Raw genomic sequence first — 22,025 nt, 5'->3', positions numbered from 1 at the left:
GTGAAAATAATGATCCAACGCCCCCGGGGTCCTTTAGAGGACCGTTCGTCGTCCCATAATTCCCGTATACCCTCGATCTCTCCAACTATCTTCGTCCATCGCCTAGCCCGAGGGGCCTCTAAGACGCATCGAAAACACTTTGCCAAGCGGGGACATCGCCAACCCTTCGTACTTTCCTTTTAATTAATTCCCTAGTAGCACGAGGTAACCGTGCTCTCGCAAAAATTAAAGCGGTCCTTTCGGATATTTCTTTTGTCACCTTTAAACGATTTCTTATTCGGAAGAGATCTGAATCACGTTGCAAAAGAGCCGTGGTGCGTAAAAGCGCCGTGGCTATCGAGCATGTCCTTCGACAAAAAAAAAAAAAAAAAAAAAAAAAAAAAAAAAAAACCCGATTCTTTTTTTATCCTTTGCCGTTTCAGATTCTACGCTTTTATTTGCTGTTTCCAAGAGGTCGCGCCTTGTTACCAGCGAACGACGATATAGCGGAGAAACGAAAGGTTACGGCGTAAATAAAAATTTGCGCGAACGAAACGTTACGGCGTAGTATATTTGAATCTATCGCGGCTATCAGGGGAAAATATATAAAACTGGCGTGACAGTGTGCGTGTTAAATAAGCTACAAAGTTTATCCAGCTAATGTGCAACACGTTTACAAGCTTTTACTCGCAGTCGATCTTCGGATTAAACCCTGAAAACGGGGATTTAAAATTCCACGCAGTTGGAACACGTTCTGGCATACAGAAAAGACCGCACGTGCAGTTCCTGGTCGGCCGTGGAGGATCCAAGGTCGCGATAATTTGCAAGGGAGAGGTAGAGTTGCGGTGCGTGTTATGCGCGAACGGCAGCTGGAAGGCAGAGCCAGTTAGGTTGGTTATGCGGGGCCCAAGGTCTCCCTCGCTCGCTAAGGGCCCCTATTACGTATCGAGTCTCTCTCGCACGCACACTTACACGCGCTTGCACCAACAATTTACATTCGTGCCTGCCTGGATAAAAAGGGAAGACGCGCGTTTCGCCTCGACCTTCCCGCGCGGATTCGCACACGTGCGCGTATGTGGGTCAAACCGCGCGGCGGAAACTAGTCTGCTCTTGGGCAGCCGGAATCGAAGGCGTAGAACAGGTCGTTCTTCTCGTTTTTTTCGCTATCCTCGTTCTCTTCCTCCTTCTCTTTCTCCAGCGTCCTTGGTCGTTTCTCGTTTTTGGTTCCATCAAAGAGAGGTGGTGGAAGGGAGGTGGAACCGAGCAGAGACAACAGGCGCCGCTCTGCTGAATTTCACCACGTGCTCGATCTCTCTCTTTTTAGTTCACGAAGATCGTAAAAGAGCTGGGAACCACGCGACGATTTCGCTGAAATATTTTACTCTCGGTCCCAAAGCGGAACACGTTCTTCGAAACAGATGCCTATTTACGATTCCCTTGACACCAGGCTTCCTTCGCTTATTATCTTCCAGTTCCAAGAATTATTATTTAACATGAATCTTGTTACGTAGCGGTCGTACACGAGCCGTTCTACGTATCTTTGCGCATTTAAATGACCCACGAATGCGCAAACATCCGCACGACTATCCGTCGCGATATTCCATTTGCCAATACCAAGATCCAAGAAGTAAACTCCCCGTTTGAAAAAGTTCGTAGTTTCCAAAATTTCCTCCTTTTTCTTCTGTACGATTCTTCGTTCGACTACGAGTACGAGAAACAAATCGCCCGATCGAAGACTCTCGTAACTTTGCAAAATTTCTTATCCGTGATTCTATTCGATCGACAAACATCAAAATGAAATGAATTATTCGTCCGTAGACTTTCATAGGCTTCGAAAATTTCTGTCGTTTACCGCCGCGTAGTCCTCGGCTGCCCGATACGCTCTTGATAAATTCCCGAGCCAGAAATCCCGGATCGGTTGCTCTACTTGATAAATGTCGGGATCCGCATAACGCGGGCAGATGCCTAATTTACCAGTCGTGATTTTTGCTCGCACCCTACGAGAAAGCGAGTCCCGTGGAGAACGATGGCGGAATATAGAGAGGCTCGCCGATGAATCTGTATATCCAAATCCCCTCGTTCCATCCGTGTACGTGCACACGTGTGTATAAGCTTTTTCCATATGACGTATCGTCGTGATTACCTTGATGTAGATCCGTCGCTGCGTTTCGAAGCCGATAACGCATCGAGAATATACGGGTCCCTTTTCTCTGTTCTCTCCTCGGTCCTGTATCGGCGAACACATCGATCATCGTTGCGCCCGTGATTTTTCATCGGCATTCCCGAGCACAAAAAAAAAATCAGTCCGACGAGATTGAAAAGCCATTCCGTCGTCTGGGAACACAAAACGGAACCTCTTTCTATCCTACCATTGCTCGTCATCGTCCACTTCCCCTTTGAAACTCGTTTTCTATGTCTGGACTCACCGTAGAATAGCATGTACCAACTATTCTACTATTGGGAGAGGAAGAAATGCTTTATCGTCGAAACGGAGATCGTTTCTTCGTACGAGTAATATCGCGCCAGTTTGGAAATTTCTACGGTTCTTCGTTTTCACTCGGCTTTAATACTGTTTCAAGTACTGTACAAATATGCTTAGATATATTTGTACTTGTTTCGTTTAAAGTAACAATTAGCTGATTTTCGTCGTTCAAACGGACTTTAAATTTAAAGCTTTCGAAGAAGATTTTGGTATAGGATGTTCAATTGTAAAATAGTAAAATAGTAAAATCGTGTACGTGTCTTCGAAATGAAGGTTTTAAAATTACGAAATCTCTCGGCGCGACCTAGTTTCGGCGCGAGTATTTCGCTATCGCAATATCCCTTATTTCGCCAATGATTTACTCCACATGGTCGATTTTATAGAAGACGGTTCCTGTTTCTGGTCGAGGGATTTCACGTTCCGGAAGCACGCGTCGATTCTCCTCAAATCGTCCGTGTCCAGGAATTATTGCCGAAAATTATACGTTTCGCGTGACGTTCCGTGCTACCTAGAAAAACGTACGTCACCCCCAATCACGATGCCACTCCCAGCGATCCCTTTTTCGATCATTGTACACCCTCTGCCGATTCGATGATCGAGCACGCGATTTTGCCCGTGAAGAAAGAGCCCGCAGGAAACTCGAGAGCTCTGCTTCGCCTCCTTTCCCATCCTGGAAACCAACGAATCGCTGTTCATCGATGGAAGTACGACAAACATCTGTCGTTTCTAAGTACTTTGAAAATCAACGCGGCTAAACTTTGTTTCAGAGCTCCTTCGCTAATCTCCTATTGTACGAACTGTCGATTGTGTAAACTGTTTGTCCACGACAAATTCAAGGAAACGCAGTTCTGCCGTATAATCGACAGACACAGCGATTGACAAAAAAGTCTATGGCGTTAGAACAAAGTTCGATCGTCGGACACGATTAGATCTTATCAAGCTGGCTGGAGTCGTAATTTCGTGATCTCATTTGCGAATACGCCAGCTGCTGGTACTTCGGTACGCCTCTGTTGCGATATCAATCTTAGAAATTGAAAGCGTACGCTGCTCAAGTATTCGGTGTAAGTACATCTCGTTGAAAATCGTGTCCGCTCTAATGATTTCGCAGCGGCGTTAGAAGGAAAGGAGAGAGGCGAGTGACTGATGCGAAAATTCAAAGGGAATTTGTTTCCCAACGCGTTCGAATCGCGATCGCAGCACGTCGTTTCGGGTTATGACGTCGCTTTACGGTTCTCCATATTTCACTTTTTCGAACGGTCGATTTGAACCGAAGAATGCCAAGGTATCCGGGTTCATTTGGCGCGCGGTAAAAAACGACCTCGCTTACGGGACCAGCTTTGATATATTCACTTCTTCCGAAGAGAAATACTCCAAGTTCACGCGAGCCGAAAGCTGCGTCCTCGTCGAAGCGACAATAAGGAACTTCTTATCGACGTCTCGTGTTCCTCCAGAAGGTTGTCGCTTGCTGACTCTTTCTCGTCTCACGACACACGTAAATTACCTACTAAAACAACAATCGCCAAGGACAAGGCGTTCACGCTGGATGACTATACGCGACTAAAGTATACGTTTTAGCGGCATTGCGCGTTTCGCGGCACACCGATCGAAAATGGCAAGGAAATTTGTTGCCTTTTGCGTGCTTTCGCTTGGGGCGTTACAGAGATCGAAAAGAAATAAGAAACGCGTGACTTAAACGGCTACACTTTACGCTGCTTTCAATATGCAGCGACAACAGCCAGCTAAAAGGTGCTCGAGCGAGAACGTGATCCTCGTGTCACATTACCGCGATCGGAGCATTTTCACGCGTTATCCGAACGTTACATATAACAAGAAGAAGGAAAAGGGATGCGCAGCGCGGGAGTTACTGGATGGAACGCGTCATAAACGTGGTTTCCCCCTTGCAAAGAGATTCAAGATGGAGTCATCTGTGTCGTCGGTCGTCAAAGAGACAGGAGAGAAGCTGTCAACGTCTGGCGAGATTGATGCCCCGGGCTTTGAATCCGAAGGAAGATCGAGGGAATCGCGCGACCAGAGGGATCTCGAACGAATAGAGAATAGAAAATTTAAACAAACTAAAGAACGAAGCTAGCGAGTAAGACCGGACGAGCTATTCGATCGGCGCGCGAAGCTAGTCAACGGTTAGACCATGATGCAGACAAATCGTTACGATCCTCTGAATCGTCGAGTCTCGATTTATCTCCGGCGGGCAATTCCATAAAGTGCTGCTGGCACGGCAGCCGGAAGAAAGACAACCACAAATTACAATGGTGCCCGGTAATGGAGGGTTACACGTCGCAGTTGCCTCCATTAAATTCATTTCGCCATTAGCTTCGATCGAGCGTTGCGTATGGCACGTTAGACGCCGAGGATGCTATACGGGTTATCGAAAATCGCTTCCGCGCGAGTTACAGGAACAAAGGGATAAGGTACGCTCGAGTTCGCAAGTATTAGGATATTTACGAAAACTTGCAAAAGTTATCTATCAGCTTTCTTCGAGCGTTACTACGCTGGCTTGAGAGTTTAAAGCGTAAAGGAATGAAATCTCTCTTTTATTCGTATCTGGTCTCTCGGTAACTGTTTGGAGTAGTGCTCGAAACACGACACTCGAATACTGTAGCGAATATTTGTATTATTTATATATACGTACTTCCGAGCGAGTGGGTGTACTTGTGTAAGTACGAATGAAATCGATTTCCGGGACAGATGGTCTCCTACTACTCGGTTCCACCGGTGACTCATTGTTCTTTTCCTCGGTTTCTTAGGTGGGCCGTTTTCCAAGGAAGCGCGCCATTAATTTCTGTATTACGTAGCGATCGGTGGACGCGGGCGCTGTTATCGAGAAGCCGGTCCTCGTAATTACAGGGCTTTCGCGTGCCGACAAATTTTTATTAGATCGCGTATGGATCGCCACGTGGCACCACTTTATTTATATCGGCAATGGCGTTAGAACTCGTGAAACGATCGTCCGTGAATTTTCGTGACTTAATGCCGTACGTTTCGCGAAGCTGCCAAGTCGTTTGCTATCCTGTTCATCTACCCCTGTTGTTTAGGCCAATCTATTCCTCCGGCGACCTCGTTTAACCGCCACGGTTCATCGCCGTGAAGAACGGCTCTGCATTCTTTACCGCGTGTTCACCCTGCGTGTTAACTTTCCTGTCGGCGTTAAGTATCGCTTTTTACCCTTAAGTGCACAGCCTTGCTGTTTGCAATATATATTCTCGACCATTGCTACCAGGACATTTTATTGGAAAATTCTAACACATTTTACTTTCTTTTGCTATCTTACGTTAGAAAAAACACGCGTTACTCTCTTTCGACAATTTACGCGGTAAAAAGCATATAGCGCGAGCGAAAGGGTCAAGAGGCAATCGTCTTCGGTACGTAGATGCGCACGGGAAAACACAGGATCGCGATTTCGATTAGGAGAATTACCGGACAGGAATCGAAGTAGCGGATGGTGGTCGTAATTTCTTTGGATTCTTCCCTTCGTTTCCACATGCACGCTCGAGTCGCCACCTGCGTAAACGGTTCTTCTTTTCGGGTGATCACGTGGTCGCCCAAGGGCGAAACTTTCCAGCAACAGGAAATGGAGAGGCGAAACGAGGCAGAGGCCGGCCCTTTCGCTCCCTTCGGGCGCCGACTTAATGGCGACCGATCGGCCATACCGTTGTTTACGATTAGGATCGTAACTGCTAGTCGAGACAGATAGGATCCAGGGGCCCTAACTTGACACTGGGGAGGCAGGCAGACAGGTGGAACGCTTCCTGGAATCTAGAATAGCCGCGTAACCCGTTTTATGGATTTCGTTATCGTCGATTCGGCCGGTTATTATACGCCGTTAGGACGAAACCGCGATAGCTCCAACCGATTGCGTTCCAACGATTTACGAGTCTAATAGAGGAGGCGACACGTGAAAATGGCGGCCCGGCACCCCTCCATTTTTGTTTCCATATCAGCCTTTCAGGCAATTTTCCCTCAAAAGGATTCCCCTCCAATTTTCTTCCATTAATTTATTCGCCTTTTACTCCAAACGAAGAAAAATACTGAAACGTATCGGCGTAGCAAATTACGGCGTAGAACAAAGCGCGCCATTGAAATTAAAAGACACTCTGGTCAGGCTGTTCGTCGCAACGGTGAATCTTTTTTACATCGGCACGTTTCAGGCTCTTTCGTCGATCCGACGAGAAAGTCTTTCGAGCAAAAGTCAGCGTTCGGGTGGAAACAAATCGAAGAACTCGCGAGAAGAACCGCGACAAGCGCGTTTAATCGATGTCCAGCAACTCGTTAGATTCAGAGATATAAATTTTCTACCTTGGATCGAGGCGATCGTCGGAGAATCGACAGAGAGAAAAATCAAAGCAAAACTGTGCATGCAGGCCGAAGCGGAGCGTCTCTTGGAAATTTTCATGCAAACGGTGCGGAGTTTCGAGGCGGTGATTTTATTTCTCGAAAGCCAATGCCGTTCCCCTGGCCTCTGGCCATGATTGACACGGGCCTCCTGGTACACGCGTGTGTCGTCCAGCCCCACGTAGAGCTCTATTGGGGTGGCGAGTAGCGGAGAAGGGGTGTGCTAGCAACGGTGGCAATGGCGACTCGTCGAGGGTTCTTCAACGTTGCCACCCTAGTCATTACTTCGGCATTAACGGGGGATGATTCTCCCTCTCTTCTTGGCGGATTCACTGGTTCATCGGGACAATCGGACAGAGAACGAACGAGTTGAGGGATAAAGAGTAAAAGAGTAAGGGCGACAAGGGGAAGGAAGGAGTTCTCCAGGGAACGAGCGTCGGCCAAAGTTAAATCGTTGGATTTACGAGTATGGTCGTCGTTTTCCAGTTTCTCGCGTTTCTCTGTGTTTTGCGCTTGTATCGCCGATCTTTGGCCGTCGAGCAGGAACTTCGAAGCATCGAGCAACGCTTAATTACGCAGTGTCGAACCGCGCTGATTTTCGCTAATTACCGTGCTAATGAGCAGATCGCTTTTTACGTTTTTATATACTTCTGCGTAACGCGAGTGGTCTACAGTCGCTCGTCGATTCAACACGTTCGAAAGTAAACAAATCGAAAGTGTAAACAAACGTATCGGAAAATGCGAGTATACGGATGGGTAATGTAAACAACCAAACGGAAAGTAACAAAGGAAGCGGGAAATTAGGTCAGCGAGACGCGTCATAACCGAATAAACAATATGAAAGACGATTATTTGGCAAGCAACCTACTTTTTCTGCCTCTAGACGGAAATTGCAGAACAAAGAAAACCGCGGTTGTGTCGGAGTTTGTCCTTCGATTAATTTTCTCCGAAGGCGGCATTAAAGCGGCGCCTGGGAGACGCGTGACGCATCGTTCATCCAGGAACCTTTAATCCGACACGCCGTGCTCGTCCTCTAATTCCGTCCGTGTCCATTGTTTCGCAAGAGTCTGCGAGCTGTCGCCAGCAGATCGTAGGATTCGTGGACGCATATTGCGTACCGGATCGCCACAGCTGCTGCGGTTTCCGGGCCCGATCGCCAGTTGGCCGAATCGTTGCCAAAATTACCTTCTTCTTTTCTTTCCTACGCTATACTTCCACGCAACACTCCCACGGCGCATCTTTCACTTATTCGCGTTTCAAATATTCGCGCAGCTTCGTTACTATCGTGCACGGTTTGGGAAACCTGCTTATCTCCGTATCGTCTGCATAGTTCTCGAAAACGCGGATCGAATAAGAAACGTTCCTCTAAATTTATTAACGCGTTACCGTGATTCGTTCGACCAGCTATTCCAGCAAGATATTTCAAACCAGTAGGTTATCGATCGAAGGAAATGCGTAATGAATTTTAATATACCGTTGGTCAATGTTTATACGAGTAATTAAAATTTATTAGCCGCTGATTCTAGAAAAAGCTCATGAATATTGCTTTCAGTCGTTGGTTTATTCATAGATTTTTATTCACAGTTTATTCATAGACTGGTTAATTCATAGATGTATTTCACTACTCGTAGAGTCTTGCTATAAAGAGAATCCATTGGTCTCGCCACTTCTTCGCGCTTTCGCGATCGCGATTCTGTAAAATTCGTTCTTGAATCGCGACTCGCATCCTTGCGATCCGTCCGTCTGCCAGCTACAAACAAGGATACATCAGCGTCCGTGGGTATTCGAACGTGTTTCCCTGGCTTGTTCCCTCGAAAAAAACGATCCAAGGGATCGTTCTCCTTTCACGAGCCTCTTCTCTTCTCTTCGCGCTCGCTCCTTCGCCGACTCGGAGAAGAGGCGATGGATTATTGACCGGTACGGTAATACGACGCTAGACACGCGCACTATTGCGAAATACAACGAACCGAGAGGTCCTTGGACTCCATTCTGGATAGAAATGTTCGCGCTCCTTGGACGGTAGCTACTGCTGCTACTGGCTACTACAGCGACCCGGTGAAAGGCTGCGAAAATGTCAGATCGCGAGTCGGTGGACACGATCGACGCCGACTTCCTTGTTTAGAGATAAATTGATCGCGATTCGCGTAACTTTGGCCCAATCTCGCGTCCTAATTGTCTTAGCGTATCCGGTGCTTTTACCTTTAACGCGCCGTGTACATCGCCTTTAGTCTTTGGTATTTCACGGAATCTTACGCGTTAAGTGTAAATATTTTTCGCAATTTGCTTAGGAGATCGTAGAAATCGTACTTTTAAGAATCGCGTGATTCTTAGCTTACCACGGTCAGAGTAGGATCGTAGTAAACACGATGCAAAAGTATCGAAAGCAACGGACGAACGGAGATAATGCTGCGTCAGAATATTAATGCGAGTAACAGTACACGATATTACAATGTAGCAGTCTTGTTACGAAGAATTTAATAAATCCTCGAAGCAGTTTAAAGCCTCGCGTTTACTAGATATCGATCAAACGATTACGCGAGCATTTGACACGCGTGTAGGTACCGTGCTAAAGATCCCTATCGTATTTACCATTAGCCTTGTTACAAACACGGAACACCGATAAGCGAATATAGAAACGGAGATCTGATTTTTCCGTGAGAAACTAAATCTGCAATTGTCAACATATCTTTTTTCGCCGACCTACGTACGTAAATTATTTATACGACGTTGTATCTATCTTCTCGCGATTGCCTTATCTTTCCCCATTTTTTTCCATTCGAAAACAAATATTCTCTAGCTTCTTCCAATATAAGTATCAAAATCGTACATAACGAATCTTCTTTGGAGGATGTATCGTTGCCGGTCGTCGAATTAGCACGACACCAGTTTCAGTTTCCTAATTACTATTGCGAAGACTACAGAAAAAAGACACGACGGGTCAGATTTTTCACAATTTTAAAATTTCCTACGCGGATTAAACGATTTTACATTTCCGATCGGATAAGTACGTATTTTCGTATAGCTCGATCGTTCTTCCGAACATTTCGAAACGTATCGAAGGTTCCGAGCAACGCTAATTCGTCGAACGTATCACGCCGTATTTTCCTTCGATGCATAAAAGGCTCGCGACTGATCCGACGTCGATCCGCGTGTCCATCGGCTCGCGAGAGGCAGGTTCACGAACCTCGAAGCGGCTCAAGGATGCACGTGGTTCTCGTCGCCTGGAAATACGTGCTGGTACGCGCTCGCGCGATTGCATCGCGAGAGGATCGAGCCGCGCGAGTGCAAGCGACGGTGAACGCTTCTATTCCGATACTTTATGCCAAGTGGGACGGTTCGCCTGGCGAATTCGCACGCGAACCTACGTTCGTAACTAGGTGTATCGTCCAAGGGAGGCCGAACCGACCGACTCCCGAGAGAGAAAGGCCAACGTATCGCGAGGAAGTGTAAACGAATTGCGAGTTTTTCCGCCAGTCCGTGTTCTACTCTTTTTTATAAATCAGACATTAAGAGCAAACGCAGACCAAGCCACGTCTTTGTAGCGTTAACTTATTCCAATAAGCTGTACGTTAATCGTACAAAAGGACAAATCCAGATAATATATCGAAATCGTTGTACCGGATATTTTGCGCTTACGTTTGTTTCGGTTAGCGAATTGGGTAAGTTTGCTTTACAGATCTAAATAGGTTATTTGCTTCGCGGAAGACACTTTTATCGGTGATTATCTGCTAGTCTGGAGATCGACCTCCGCTTCCATAAATCACAGAACTGTTTGCAGAAACAAATTGGCTAGAAACCGTTCGAGCAGATATAATACGTATCTTGACGAGTTGAACCTGTTACCCGAGGCGAATTCGTCAAGCTTGCGATCTCTCGTTGAACGAGGAGATTGGCAATAATAAAGCAAACGAGATGGGTGGTCTCAATTTTAATTTTAGCAAAAGTCACGCCTCGGGGCTTCATCCCGTAGAACTTAAATATAGAAGCGGTTAAGTCGAACAGTTGTTAGCGAATAATTAACGTTCCACGAGGTACGCGAATAGTCCCTCTCCCTTCTTCGTGTTCCATCGGCCGTGTACAGGTAGAATCGCGTGTCGCGAGTCGGAGAATGGCGCGTGCAACATTTTACAAACGTCTGGAAACGCGTTCGGAATTAACGAAGGAGAAACTGCACGCGTTAAGAGCGTACTGTTTGGTGTTATTAGCCGGATCTAACGGTGCGAAGCGACGTTGAAAATATACGTCGACTGCCTCCGAGCGGAAAGAACAATCGGACTTGCGAGCCAGTAATTTTCGCACTTGACGAACGTCTACAGTTTTCCTCCCTCTACCTTCAAAGTATCCGGACAGTTGCTTATCTTTAACGAGACGAATCTTAATCGCACAATAATCCTTTTCCTCTTTTAGAACGCTCATATACCTTGAAAAAGATTTCGACCAACATTTGCCGAATCGATCTCAGTCCGCGTCCTGAATTTCGGTACACGCGTATCACCAACAACGATTCTCTCGTCCCTCGACTCGTGTGCCGTCAGGAAAATACGACGACAGTTATCGTGGTTGCCGGACTCGCGAAAGGGGTTTTCACGTTCCCCTCGTAAAATCGTGCACATGTTTCCTTGGCAACCATAAATAGGTGCCTTGAAATTTGGCCCAGCATCGTCGCAGGTGGAGCGTTTATTCCGAACCAGCAACGAGCGTAACAGCGAACGCGTGTTCCGACGAGCCGTCGTTCCGACGAATACGACGGAGCAATCAAACGCGATGCACTGTCGTTTGTTCGGTCCCGCTGAGATCACATTTTTGTTCAGACGAAAACGATAATCGCGCGGCAGAAAAATCGTCGACGCGTTTCGTCATCGTTTCTTTTTCTGCAAATAAATCGTGCGAGTTATCCGATTGTTCTATGCGACTGAGAAAGAAGTCTGTTACGTACTACCCGTGTAACCAGTTTATTAACGCTATTACTCGATAAATCACACCGCAAGGAAGTCATGGATATCCGCTCGCTTAGAACGATAGTTCTATGTAATCCACTGTAATCGTAGCCTAATGGTAAAGTTTGCTATCTCGCGGATTTTTGTCGCAGCTTGGTCCTTTTCTCTCTTCGCACGGAGAAAGAGAGCCTGCTCGTGATGATCTTCCTAGGATCTCCGCGAAAGAAACTAGAAAGCTTTTTTGTACGGTTGAAAGCATCCCCTTCGCAGTCCATCGTGAGAAGCGTCGAAAGGACATTCGCTGAAAGCAGAGAGACGCGAAAGGCAATCGGCAAATCTACACCCTGCGTTCCCGCGCCGCCCCAGCGAGGAATCCAATTTGCCAAATGCTTTAATTCGTTCAAAGGCAACGCATCGGCCAGCATACGCGAAGCCGCCGCGTCCAAGGCTGGGTCGAAAGCGCGTCACGGATGGACATGCGAGAGAATCCCCTTGTCGATGCGGGCGCGTGCACCGGTGTTTCCCTGGCAACCGTAAACAGGCGTGCGTGATATTCTAACGGATACGATGGCCAGGTGAGGCAACCCTTCCGCGTACGCGAAATACAACCATCGCGTCTCTCATTTTTCACGGACGCGTCGATTCGCATTAATTCGCAATATAGTCGGTCGTATTCTCCACGCGAAAGCTTTCGAGGATACTTCGTATCGTCGGAAACGTAATCTTCTTGATCGACCGTGTTCGTCGAGGTTTTACTACATTTGCTATGTTACTTTCGCGCAGAACAAGCGCAATCTTCGTAATGGAAAGGAATCTGTCCCGCGACGCCATGGACACCGTCTCCTTCTCCGGAATGGGGATTGGGGATCGATCACGGATAGGGAACGATTAAACGACGATCAGAGCAGAGTGAACGAAAAGTCGTGGAAAATGGCCATTTAGAGTATTGGCTAGAGGGTTGTTTTTTTGGCCTTCGACTAAACGTAGTTCGAGAATTTCTTCTCTACGTACCGTGCGATACAAGAGCAACGAGTAAACCGTACATGTTTATGCAAATTTATACTTTTATTAATACGAGCAACAGATACTTATTTCCTTCTCTAAGCATCCTGACAAGTATACATTATTTTCAATACTTTGCGTGTTTTTTCACATTGCGCGTGTGTCCTTAGACATTTTAATTTTCTGTAAATGTATGAACATTCGCGGACTAGTAAGAAGACTATGTTTATAAACGTCGATGGATCTCTTTCAAAGTAATTCTCTTGAGAAGTAACACGTCCATGGAGATTTCTGAATCGGATTAGAGACAGATAGAATCTACAAAGTACAAGCCGATCGTGGCCTTTTTTCGTGCAATCAGTCTGGGGTCTCGTCGACGATAATCGTCGCGTTTGCTCGAAGAACACTGGCAGGTAATCGAAGCGCACCGACCAAACGATAAAGCGACCCCTAACAGCTAGGTCGATTCACGGATTTCACGATGATCTTATTGGAGCGTTAACGCGAATAGACATTCGCTAACTGGAATACGTTTCACAGTGTTCGAGGCGAAAGTTCGAGAAAGCTAGGAGGTTCGATTGATGATTCAAAGAAAACGCTATTTTACGGCCGCGTTTTAATTGAGATATAAATCGCCGGTTCTGCGACCCGAACCACGGTCCAGTTTTATTACGAAATTTAATGGTAGCCATCTACCTAACGACCTCCGCCTCTTTCTCCGCTAAATTTTACGTTTAATTCTCCTTTGATCCGTCTAGTCTCGGGAATAGCTAATTAGTCACAGGTGGTAATCAATGATTGTTAAAAATTTTATTGGTATAAATATTTCCTTAAGCTGCTTTCTATTTTCCTTTATCGGTTTTTGCTTCTTGCACGGAATTAACTTGTCGATATTGCACGGATTCATGTATTAATACCGTTAATGCGCGAGGTTATCTTATCGTTTATTCGAGTCTATTAAAAAATTTATTGCTTCGTGACACAAGTCGTGTAATCTGGACCACGATGTTTACATTTAGGTGTTATTTGCTCGTATCGATTATTTCGGTAGATAACGAGTTGGGATCACGTATTTGTACTTTATTCTCTTTTGCTAATATCGGTTCCTTTCGCTTTTAAAATCTATTTTAACGGCGAATGCGACGATATAATAGTACAGTTTGTAACGTAGTAAAAAATTACAACAATCCAAATATTTTCCTAAAAATTACTTTGAGACGTATGGTACGAGTAAAAGTTAAACAAGAAGTAAAGCGTCGGGAAAGTTCCTGGCGACTGGCAACCAGCCTAACACAGTCGTACACCGAGTCGTATTCGATAAGGCGTGTACCTTTTACCGACAGTGGTACGCTACATGTAATTAGACAAATGCTCTTCTACCTAATCGCTTATTTTCTAATTCGTTATATCGTTTTTGCTCGAGCACCTGTGTTTTATCATTGCGTAAATTTTCACCGATTATTTATCAACTGTAATATTCGTCGATCGTTTATTCGTTAATCAACGTTATGGACGAAATTCACGCGTAAAACGAAATAAAACAAAGTTTGATACTTACCATTCAGTGCCTAAGAAACGTTACATTTTTGGCGAGAAGGATGTCTAGACGCGAAATAGACGATGATCCAGCGAAAGATTTGTAACAACTCTGCTATAGAGATGTTCAATTTCCATAAATCTCATCGCGCCAGAGCCTCGTTCGTTGAGATTTTATGTGCTGCCGGTGCACTAAATTTTCGACCGTAAATGGACCGTTTGAGACAAGGATCCTTTATATCGCGAGACTAAATCTCGCAATAGAAGCAGCGCTATGAATATTTTTCAAATTTCCAATGATATATCCTTTTTCTCCTAATCTTAATCTCTTCTCCTTTATTTATCATTAGCTAATCGATCGTTGATTAACGATTGCCCGATAAACATGCTCAATAGCGTTAATAATCGAGCATCATCAGGATGCTTAAATGGAGGACAGTCGTGAATCGCTGCTAACTCGAGTTACAGTCGGTAAAATTCCAATTTTGAGAAAATGACTTGTAACGTAAATAAAAGACTAGACATTTGGTAACTAGAAATAGGTTCAAACGATCGATTATACTAGGAAGAGCCGCTAATATTCCTCCCAATAGAAATTATCGTATCCCTCGTTTTCAATGCGTTTCAACATCTTCGATACGAACACGCGAAGAAATAGAAAACGCACGATGATCTTTCTTTATCTTCCTAATCTCGAAATCTCGTTCGTCGAACAAGGAACAGAATTTGGCTATATCTTGGCCGCTCCATTCCGCGGGATCGTCGATCGAGATATTCCATTCGCGTTCATGGAACCACGGGATTCATTCGGAAAAGTGTATTGTCCATAGCCTGGCTGGAGTTCCGTTTTACCCGGATGGAACATATTGAATCAACCAGCCGGAAGGAAACTCGGTTTCAGCGAAATATGGCAGGAATTTCGGTTGCCTTCGATTCACCCTCGACCGCTTCTCCTGCTGCTTCGTCCGACGATTTCGCTTCGTCCCGAGGGTCCTCGAAACACGTTTCGAGAAATTCGTGCCGATGAAACTGTTTGGATCCAGATGCAAAACGTAAAATCCAAGTATACCGTTTAAAACTATATCACACATGTAACGCGTTCGTCCTTCTTCGGATTTCGATCGCGTTTTATCAGTAGTTGCGCTTTGTTCCGATGTTTCGTAAAGCCGGTTCGTTTCTGACAGAACGTTCAGTTTGCCCTAAAGCGAGTCCGAAGAAAATACCATCTAAGAAAAGTTGAAAGATGCGCGAGATACGCTGAAAAATGGACGCACACAATTCGGTGGAGAAATGACTTTCTGCGAGCAGCATTTCGCAAGTGGTTTTTCGGTTTTCCTGCTGTCTTTCGTTCGGTTCACGTGCAACCCATTTTCCCACCTTCTGGATATTTCCCATGGCTTTCGAACGTATGGAGACGGCTTCTCGTGTCACGTTTAATCGATCAGCGAGTTGTTGTTGCGTTTGACCGTCGTCCTCATCCAACGATGCTTGCAATTCGCTGTCTTGAAACTTTTTCGGTGGCCTTCCACGTCCTTCGTTCCTCGCATCAAAATTGCCACTTCCGAAATTTTTAAACCACTCAAAGCACTGTGATTTGCCAAGAGCATGCTCGCCGTAAGCTTCGACAAGCATTCGATGCGATTCTGCGGCAGTTTTCTTCAAATGGTAACGGAAAATCAATGCTGTCCGCAAATCGTAGTTTCCAGGCACAAAATTCGACATGTTCAACGCCATTACAAACTATGCTGTTGTATGAAACTTGTATCGTTGTAAGTCGAAAATGTTTGTGAGATGTCAACAAAGACTTTTGGCATCAGTGACGCAGTTTAGTGATAACTACATTATCAGCTAGGGCCATCTATAGGCAAATTCCGGTTTCATACTTACAGACCTGATATAACGAGCAGAAACACACGAAATATCTGCAGTATAATTATTTTTACAATATTTAGAAAACGAGCCTTTGCGTACGTCCTATTCGTTAGTCGTATTCGTAGAAATATAAATTTGAATCAACATCCTACTGTCTACTGATCGATGTAGGCGGATCGAGCGATTCGACGGCGTTTCCTCGTTGATGGAAATTGCTCGTTCGTTAAAATCAACGTCTCGCGCTTCGAAAATATTCAAGATATTCGAAACGTTTAAGAAGATTTTCCTTAATCACTAATCAAAGTTATTTATCGCGAGATTGCGATTTTACGCCAAGGGAGCGGCTGAGTTGTTAAAAAGTTGTAACGAGCTGAACGAAGCAAGACTTTTCGATTGTTCCAAAGGGTAAGCAAGTTTTAATTGGACCGGCGTGTTTTCACGGGCGGCCGGTTATACCTGGGGAATCGGTAATCGAGGCGATTCCAGAGCTTATTTGCCGGAGGCGTTAGTTACGCGAGAAAAGTCACGTTTGCGGGAATTCAATGCGATTGCGATTAAACGCCGCCTGTTTGTGTACACGGCGAATAGACAAGCTGCCTGCTGCACAGCCACTGACCACTGTACGCAACATTAGCCGCCCCTGTACCCCGATAATTTACCATCCGGCCCCCTTGATAAACGCCACTGCGTCAGAATGAACTTGCTCGTTATACAGTCGTTGCCGTAGTTTCCCGTTCCAGACGATATATTAACAGCCAATTAACCGTTCGACCTCTCACGCAGTCGACTTATCCTCGATAACTCGATGTTCTTCCGATTTGCTCGAATGGTTCACGGACGATCGAATGGTTCTCGACATCTTCCGACTACTCTTTCGTCCATTAATGCGATAAATCGCTTTTGAATATGGGTTGCTCGTTAGAAGACGCAAGATCGACGATTTAATACGCTTCAAGACGGAGATCGTGGATAAGAGATTAGCAGATCGAGATGCGAATACGCTGTTCCGAATAATCAGGGAATTTTTTAACGCCTTGCTTTTTATCTCGTTCTCGTTGCTCGCGTCTACGCATCTTTTTACACGATCCTTCTGAATTTTTACTACGTGATCGCGCGAACGATAGATACGTCAATTTATCAAGCTCGTTTTGCGATCTCGACAAATATTTTTTAAATTATTTTACGTCAGATCAAGATTATTTTTCTAGATGAGTATACGTACAATCTTGAGTGATTATTTATAGGAGGCGAATCGAAAGTAAAAGCGATAAGGGAATAATAAGCGGTTTTATCAGTTTCGAAGGACGAAGGTGTTGCTATAAATAAGCTTCTTTGAAAGATTACCTTACATTTGGAACTACCGTCGAGGAAAAGCATAAAACATGTCTCGTGTTATGGTTCTTCTCTTATTCGTCGTCGTTGTTTACGTCAGCTGTAAGTATTTGACGATCGAATAGAATTTTTTTAGTTCTAAAGAAATTTCTTAATTCCATATTATAATCGCTTAGCGATCAACGCTGGCATAATCTGTCCACCTAACCAGGTGTTCAAACTTTGCGGTACTGCGTGCGAGCCTCGATGTGGAATACCCCAACAACCAAACTGTATCAGCGTTAGTGTCTTCATAAAAGTTTCCTTATGGAGAAATTTTGTATGTAATTCCACGGTGAATTAAAATTCGTTTGTTTCTTTTAGAAATGCGTGACGGATTGTCAATGCATAGACGGATACTTGAAGAATTCGCTGAACGAATGCGTGTTGCCGGACGAATGTTGAGGTTTACGCGTCGTATAATTTATTGATTTATTAAATTATTGCCTGGCAGCGAAAAAGAAGTCGTGTAACTTTCCACGAGAGAAAATAAACGATCGCCTTTCTCGATAACCTACTGTTTGACTTTACTCACCCATTCCGCTAAAATCGACTAACCTCGCGGCTGCTTTGTTTGAGAATGAACTAACATTTGCTCGATTAACCGCAAGGTGTGTGACGCGTTATCAATGAACCTACATTATCGATGAGTCATTCGGTACGTATCAGAGACTAAAAACAAATTAGACGTATAGACTGAATCGCGATGATTCAACCTTGTATCTTTAATTTTCGAGTGGAAATATATCGAAAGTACGAAAAGGTAGAAAATATAAAACATCGCTTGGCATTGATCGATCGATTCGAACATCGACGTTTAATTCTTTAATTTTGTAATCGCGAAACATTTTTCCGTTTGGTTGCAATAGCGTCCGTGATTATGAATGATCGATACGGTTGCTTATTAGATATCACGTTATTGTACAAAGTATTGGTAAAGATACCTTTCGTAAAAGACTTTTATCCAGAGAAATAAAATAATAGGTGGGAATCTCTATCTACGAGCGTTAAAGAAATTAATTGGCGATAAGACTGATATCCGACGTATGTATAGGCGTGTAATCAAATATTTGTATATATCGGTTTTTATTCTTGGTTAACATCTCGATGCTTCTGTTGACACTGAATTGCGTCAGTCAATCTTTATTTTTGACCCTTTCGTTCCTAACGTCCACTGTAGTCTGTGATTACAAGTGTTTACTATAGTCGGAGCGCAATGTTTCCATCGCCGCTAATTATAAGATCGTAGGTATTGTTTTGATTCTGGGTTCGATTACATGCTACAAATACGGCCTTTTGGAAAAAATGAAAGGAGATGAGCTATTTGCGGATACAGTCGCTTCCAACGCTTTGAAATTAACTTTTTTTAAATTGGGTCAAACGGCTTAGGTTTTTTTTTCTTTGAAAAGTGAAGAGCATTAGTTTGCTGGATGATTCATGAAAAAATTAAAAAAAAGTTGCAATTGGAACAGCGAAGAAAGAAGCAAAGGTGGCACATTTTGATTTTTATTTTATCTTTTATGTAAAGAAAATTTCATCGATACATCGCGAACGTGTCTATCGCAACGTTGATGCGCAAACAGACGATAGATTTCGTTGGCTAGGTAAGAGACGTAGCTTTTAGGCCGAAAGTTACGTGATTTTTGCTATTTTTAACCCTTTATAGCTTATAGCAACGTTAACCGAGTTCTGAGTGCTAAACACCGATCGACCATGAATCAGTCGATAACCGAACTTTCGTTTAACATATTCTCAATGAGTTCTCCGCGTAACGCGTAGAGGAAGCGTTAATAACAACATTGATAAGTATCTGAGAAATATTCCAGATTTTTTTAAGAGACGTAGAACAGTCAAAGAAGTAGGTTCGTACATAAACAATTCAGTTGATCTACGTGATATAACAAAATATATTTGTTCACGGTGTGTTAATTGTCCTCGGTAATACGAAAAGTTTAAGTTCAAATTTTAATTAAATTTTAATTAAATACCATTCGTGAATTTGCTTGTTTCAAGTTAAATATAACTTAAACGTTTGTAGTTACGATTTCACCTAATATGATAAACACGATGTTCCTTCTTGAAAATTCTTTTCATTAATCGTTTGCACTGTTTAGCTGACATATATTTTCGAGTATAAAAATTTATCGTTGAAACTCCGTTGGTGTTAAAAAGAAGAATACGGGATTAATAAAGATGAAGAAGAAGAAGTAAATATCTTTACGTGTATTTCATTGGAAATGTAACAAAGCTTAACATAAATAAGCAGTACAATAGTTGCAGTTGTTCAGTGGGTACCACTAACGATAAGTAATAATACAACAAATTACGCAGGAAGCATTCTACCGTGCATAATTATTGCGAGCGTTACGTTGATCTTTCAACCAGAAAAATCGATTGCCGATTGTATTTCGTTAAAATTTAACAATTGCGAGTGAGCACACACTTGTTCTCCTTGTTCCTTACGAAACCTGGTTTACACTGGCAACCGATTACGCATTTCTGCAACAGAAAATTCGTGGAATCGTCAAGACATTGATCGCTTCTTCAAGCAATCGATGATATAAATCGAAGAGTTCAAATTTTATTCAAATGTATATATCACGAGACACTGACCATAGTGCAGATAGGCGATGCTGGTTTCTCACAGGTGTCCACACACGCGGATCCACAAGAATTGAACTCCTCGTTTGGACCGCATTCCTGATTAACCTCCGACCCTTGAGGATACGCGCCTGTAATTAATCGTTGAATGGATAGATTCGATAAAGTTTGATAAATAATCGCGGTGTAATCGTACGGCGAAATAAAAATTAAAAACTGAAGAAAATTCTTTTTACATTCTTTTCTTATATCTGAGATACTTTATTTTTCAATTTCTATTCTTTACATTTTATATTAATTATATTACTACATTACGTCAATGACACTACTTTATTTTTAATATCCAAGTAAAATATAATATTATTTTTAATTAAAAAAATTAAGAGACAAAGGTAAAGGAAAGGTAATAAGCCTCGCGTTGAATGAAAACGTAACGTAATTTCTGTTTACTTACTGCTGTACGCGACAGCTACGACGAGTAGGAGAAGAACTACTGCACGAGTCATGGCGATTATCGTCGTGGAAACAACGTTGAGATTTGAAGAACTACGATGGACCTACGTTGCGTCTGTTACGATTGAGTTGTTCCTTCTGTCGCTCGCGCTTTTATACAATCCGACGCATGACTTTCACACTCCACTCCCCCTTTTCGCTTACCGTGCTTCCAAAATTTTTGTCGTAACCGACTCACGCTATTCTCCCGATTCATCGTTTAACTACTTCGTCATATCCAGACTAGCGATAGCTCGTGGCAATCTTTTCGCTGATTATCGGTGCCGATATCTCGTCTATCGATGAAATATACGCGTAGCAAACAACGAACGAGGTGATGCAAATCTCACAGTGACACTTTTGCGCTTAATCGCTGAATCCGTACGATTGGAATCCGTGTAATCAGCTGTTCGACGAGAAAATCAAATCCTCTCGTGACTAAATTCTTGTTCCGTGCAACAAGCATTCTTTATTCTTTAAAATTTGAAACCAATTCGAAAATGTATATAGAAACTTATTGTAAACATATAATTGCGAAAAATATAATTAGCGTTAAAAATGGTCTCGTTAATTATCCCAATTTATTAATGTAACGAATAACTGACTGTCCGCACTTTGCCAGTTTCCACAAGCGCGATATTCTTTCGCGATCCGCTGCAACTATTCGGATAGTTTTGCTCGTTAGCGTACCTATCGTTCTCGCGTATCTTATTAGCACGTTATTCCGTTAGATCACCTGAGCGAGGTCCAGGAAAAACTTCAATACTTTAAGGAAATAACCGACGTCGTTTCCTACGTAATGTTATCGTTTATTTATCGAAGAGTCGAGTACCTGTTCGCTTCTAATCTTTGCCTGTACCATTAATCGTTGCTCGTTGATACGAACAAGCTTCTCTTTCGCCATATCGTCCCCGTCGTGATCTCGAAGGAAAGTTGGCGTCGTTTCGGTGAACGAAATCATTGGAAAAACCATATTCGAAATTCGTAAAACGAGATTACGGATAACGACCTTTGCCATCCAATTCTGGCTATTTCGACTCGTGTTTACCGTACAATCTCCTTTCTTCCAAGAAGTCGCCCGTGGCTGTCGCGTCTTTCCACGGTTCCCGTCGTTTCGCAAGTTTAGTCGCGAATTCGTTTCGCCTAAGCGTAACAAAAGAGATTGACGATCGCGCGCACCGAAATTTAGCAAGCAATACTTAGTCGAGTGTCGATGTTAGTATCCTTTCTGGTATTTTTTCTCTCCTCTTTTAATAGAATTCCTTTTGGTAAAGCAGGCAAGGGACGTTTTGCGATCGTCGTAGCTCATTTCATGGCACAAATATCGCCATTCGCCGTCGCTACGCATCCTTATCTTTTACGCAACGTTTTTTTGTCAAACTCCTAATTTCATTTCCGCAGCATTA

The 22,025-nt window shown here is 43.8% G+C and overlaps 2 protein-coding genes and 1 long non-coding RNA gene across 3 annotated transcripts; 1 reads left to right on the top strand and 2 right to left on the bottom strand.

The window, feature by feature from the left end:
• Window positions 1–13,572: 13,572 nt before the first annotated feature.
• LOC132911784 (uncharacterized) lies at window positions 13,573–17,610 on the bottom strand. Its single transcript, XR_009659075.1, has 2 exons — window positions 17,500–17,610; window positions 13,573–15,540 (listed from the first exon to the last, which is right to left on the bottom strand). It is a non-coding gene; the product is annotated as an uncharacterized LOC132911784 (long non-coding RNA).
• LOC132911783 (chymotrypsin inhibitor-like) lies at window positions 17,334–18,039 on the top strand. Its single transcript, XM_060968709.1, has 3 exons — window positions 17,334–17,589; window positions 17,664–17,767; window positions 17,851–18,039. Exons 1-3 carry the CDS (start codon window positions 17,538–17,540, stop codon window positions 17,929–17,931), a joined length of 237 nt encoding a protein of 78 aa, XP_060824692.1. The 5' UTR covers window positions 17,334–17,537; the 3' UTR covers window positions 17,932–18,039.
• A 1,695-nt stretch (window positions 18,040–19,734) lies between these two features.
• LOC132912112 (chymotrypsin inhibitor-like) lies at window positions 19,735–20,738 on the bottom strand. The gene is made up of 3 exons (XM_060969226.1): window positions 20,582–20,738; window positions 20,140–20,258; window positions 19,735–20,025 (listed from the first exon to the last, which is right to left on the bottom strand). Exons 1-3 carry the CDS (start codon window positions 20,631–20,633, stop codon window positions 19,945–19,947), a joined length of 252 nt encoding a protein of 83 aa, XP_060825209.1. The 5' UTR covers window positions 20,634–20,738; the 3' UTR covers window positions 19,735–19,944.
• Between the last annotated feature and the right edge of the window lie 1,287 nt (window positions 20,739–22,025).

This window comes from Bombus pascuorum, chromosome 11 (genome assembly GCF_905332965.1).
Source record: "Bombus pascuorum chromosome 11, iyBomPasc1.1, whole genome shotgun sequence".
Lineage (NCBI taxonomy): Eukaryota > Metazoa > Arthropoda > Insecta > Hymenoptera > Apidae > Bombus > Bombus pascuorum.
Note: the sequence above shows the minus strand (reverse complement) of the source record. Positions and strands in the feature narration are given on the sequence as shown.

Bases quoted from the DNA above. Each gene is read 5' to 3' on its own strand.
- LOC132911783 (XM_060968709.1), top strand. From the start codon at position 17,538: ATGTCTCGTGTTATGGTTCTTCTCTTATTCGTCGTCGTTGTTTACGTC. The intron at 17,590-17,663 runs GTAAGTATTTGA...ATAATCGCTTAG, and splicing joins CGTCGTTGTTTACGTCAGCT to CGATCAACGCTGGCATAATC. The intron at 17,768-17,850 runs GTTAGTGTCTTC...TGTTTCTTTTAG, and splicing joins AACAACCAAACTGTATCAGC to AAATGCGTGACGGATTGTCA.
- LOC132912112 (XM_060969226.1), bottom strand. From the start codon at position 20,633: ATGACTCGTGCAGTAGTTCTTCTCCTACTCGTCGTAGCTGTCGCGTAC. The intron at 20,259-20,581 runs GTAAGTAAACAG...GATTAATTACAG, and splicing joins CGTAGCTGTCGCGTACAGCA to GCGCGTATCCTCAAGGGTCG. The intron at 20,026-20,139 runs GTCAGTGTCTCG...TTTCTGTTGCAG, and splicing joins CATCGCCTATCTGCACTATG to AAATGCGTAATCGGTTGCCA.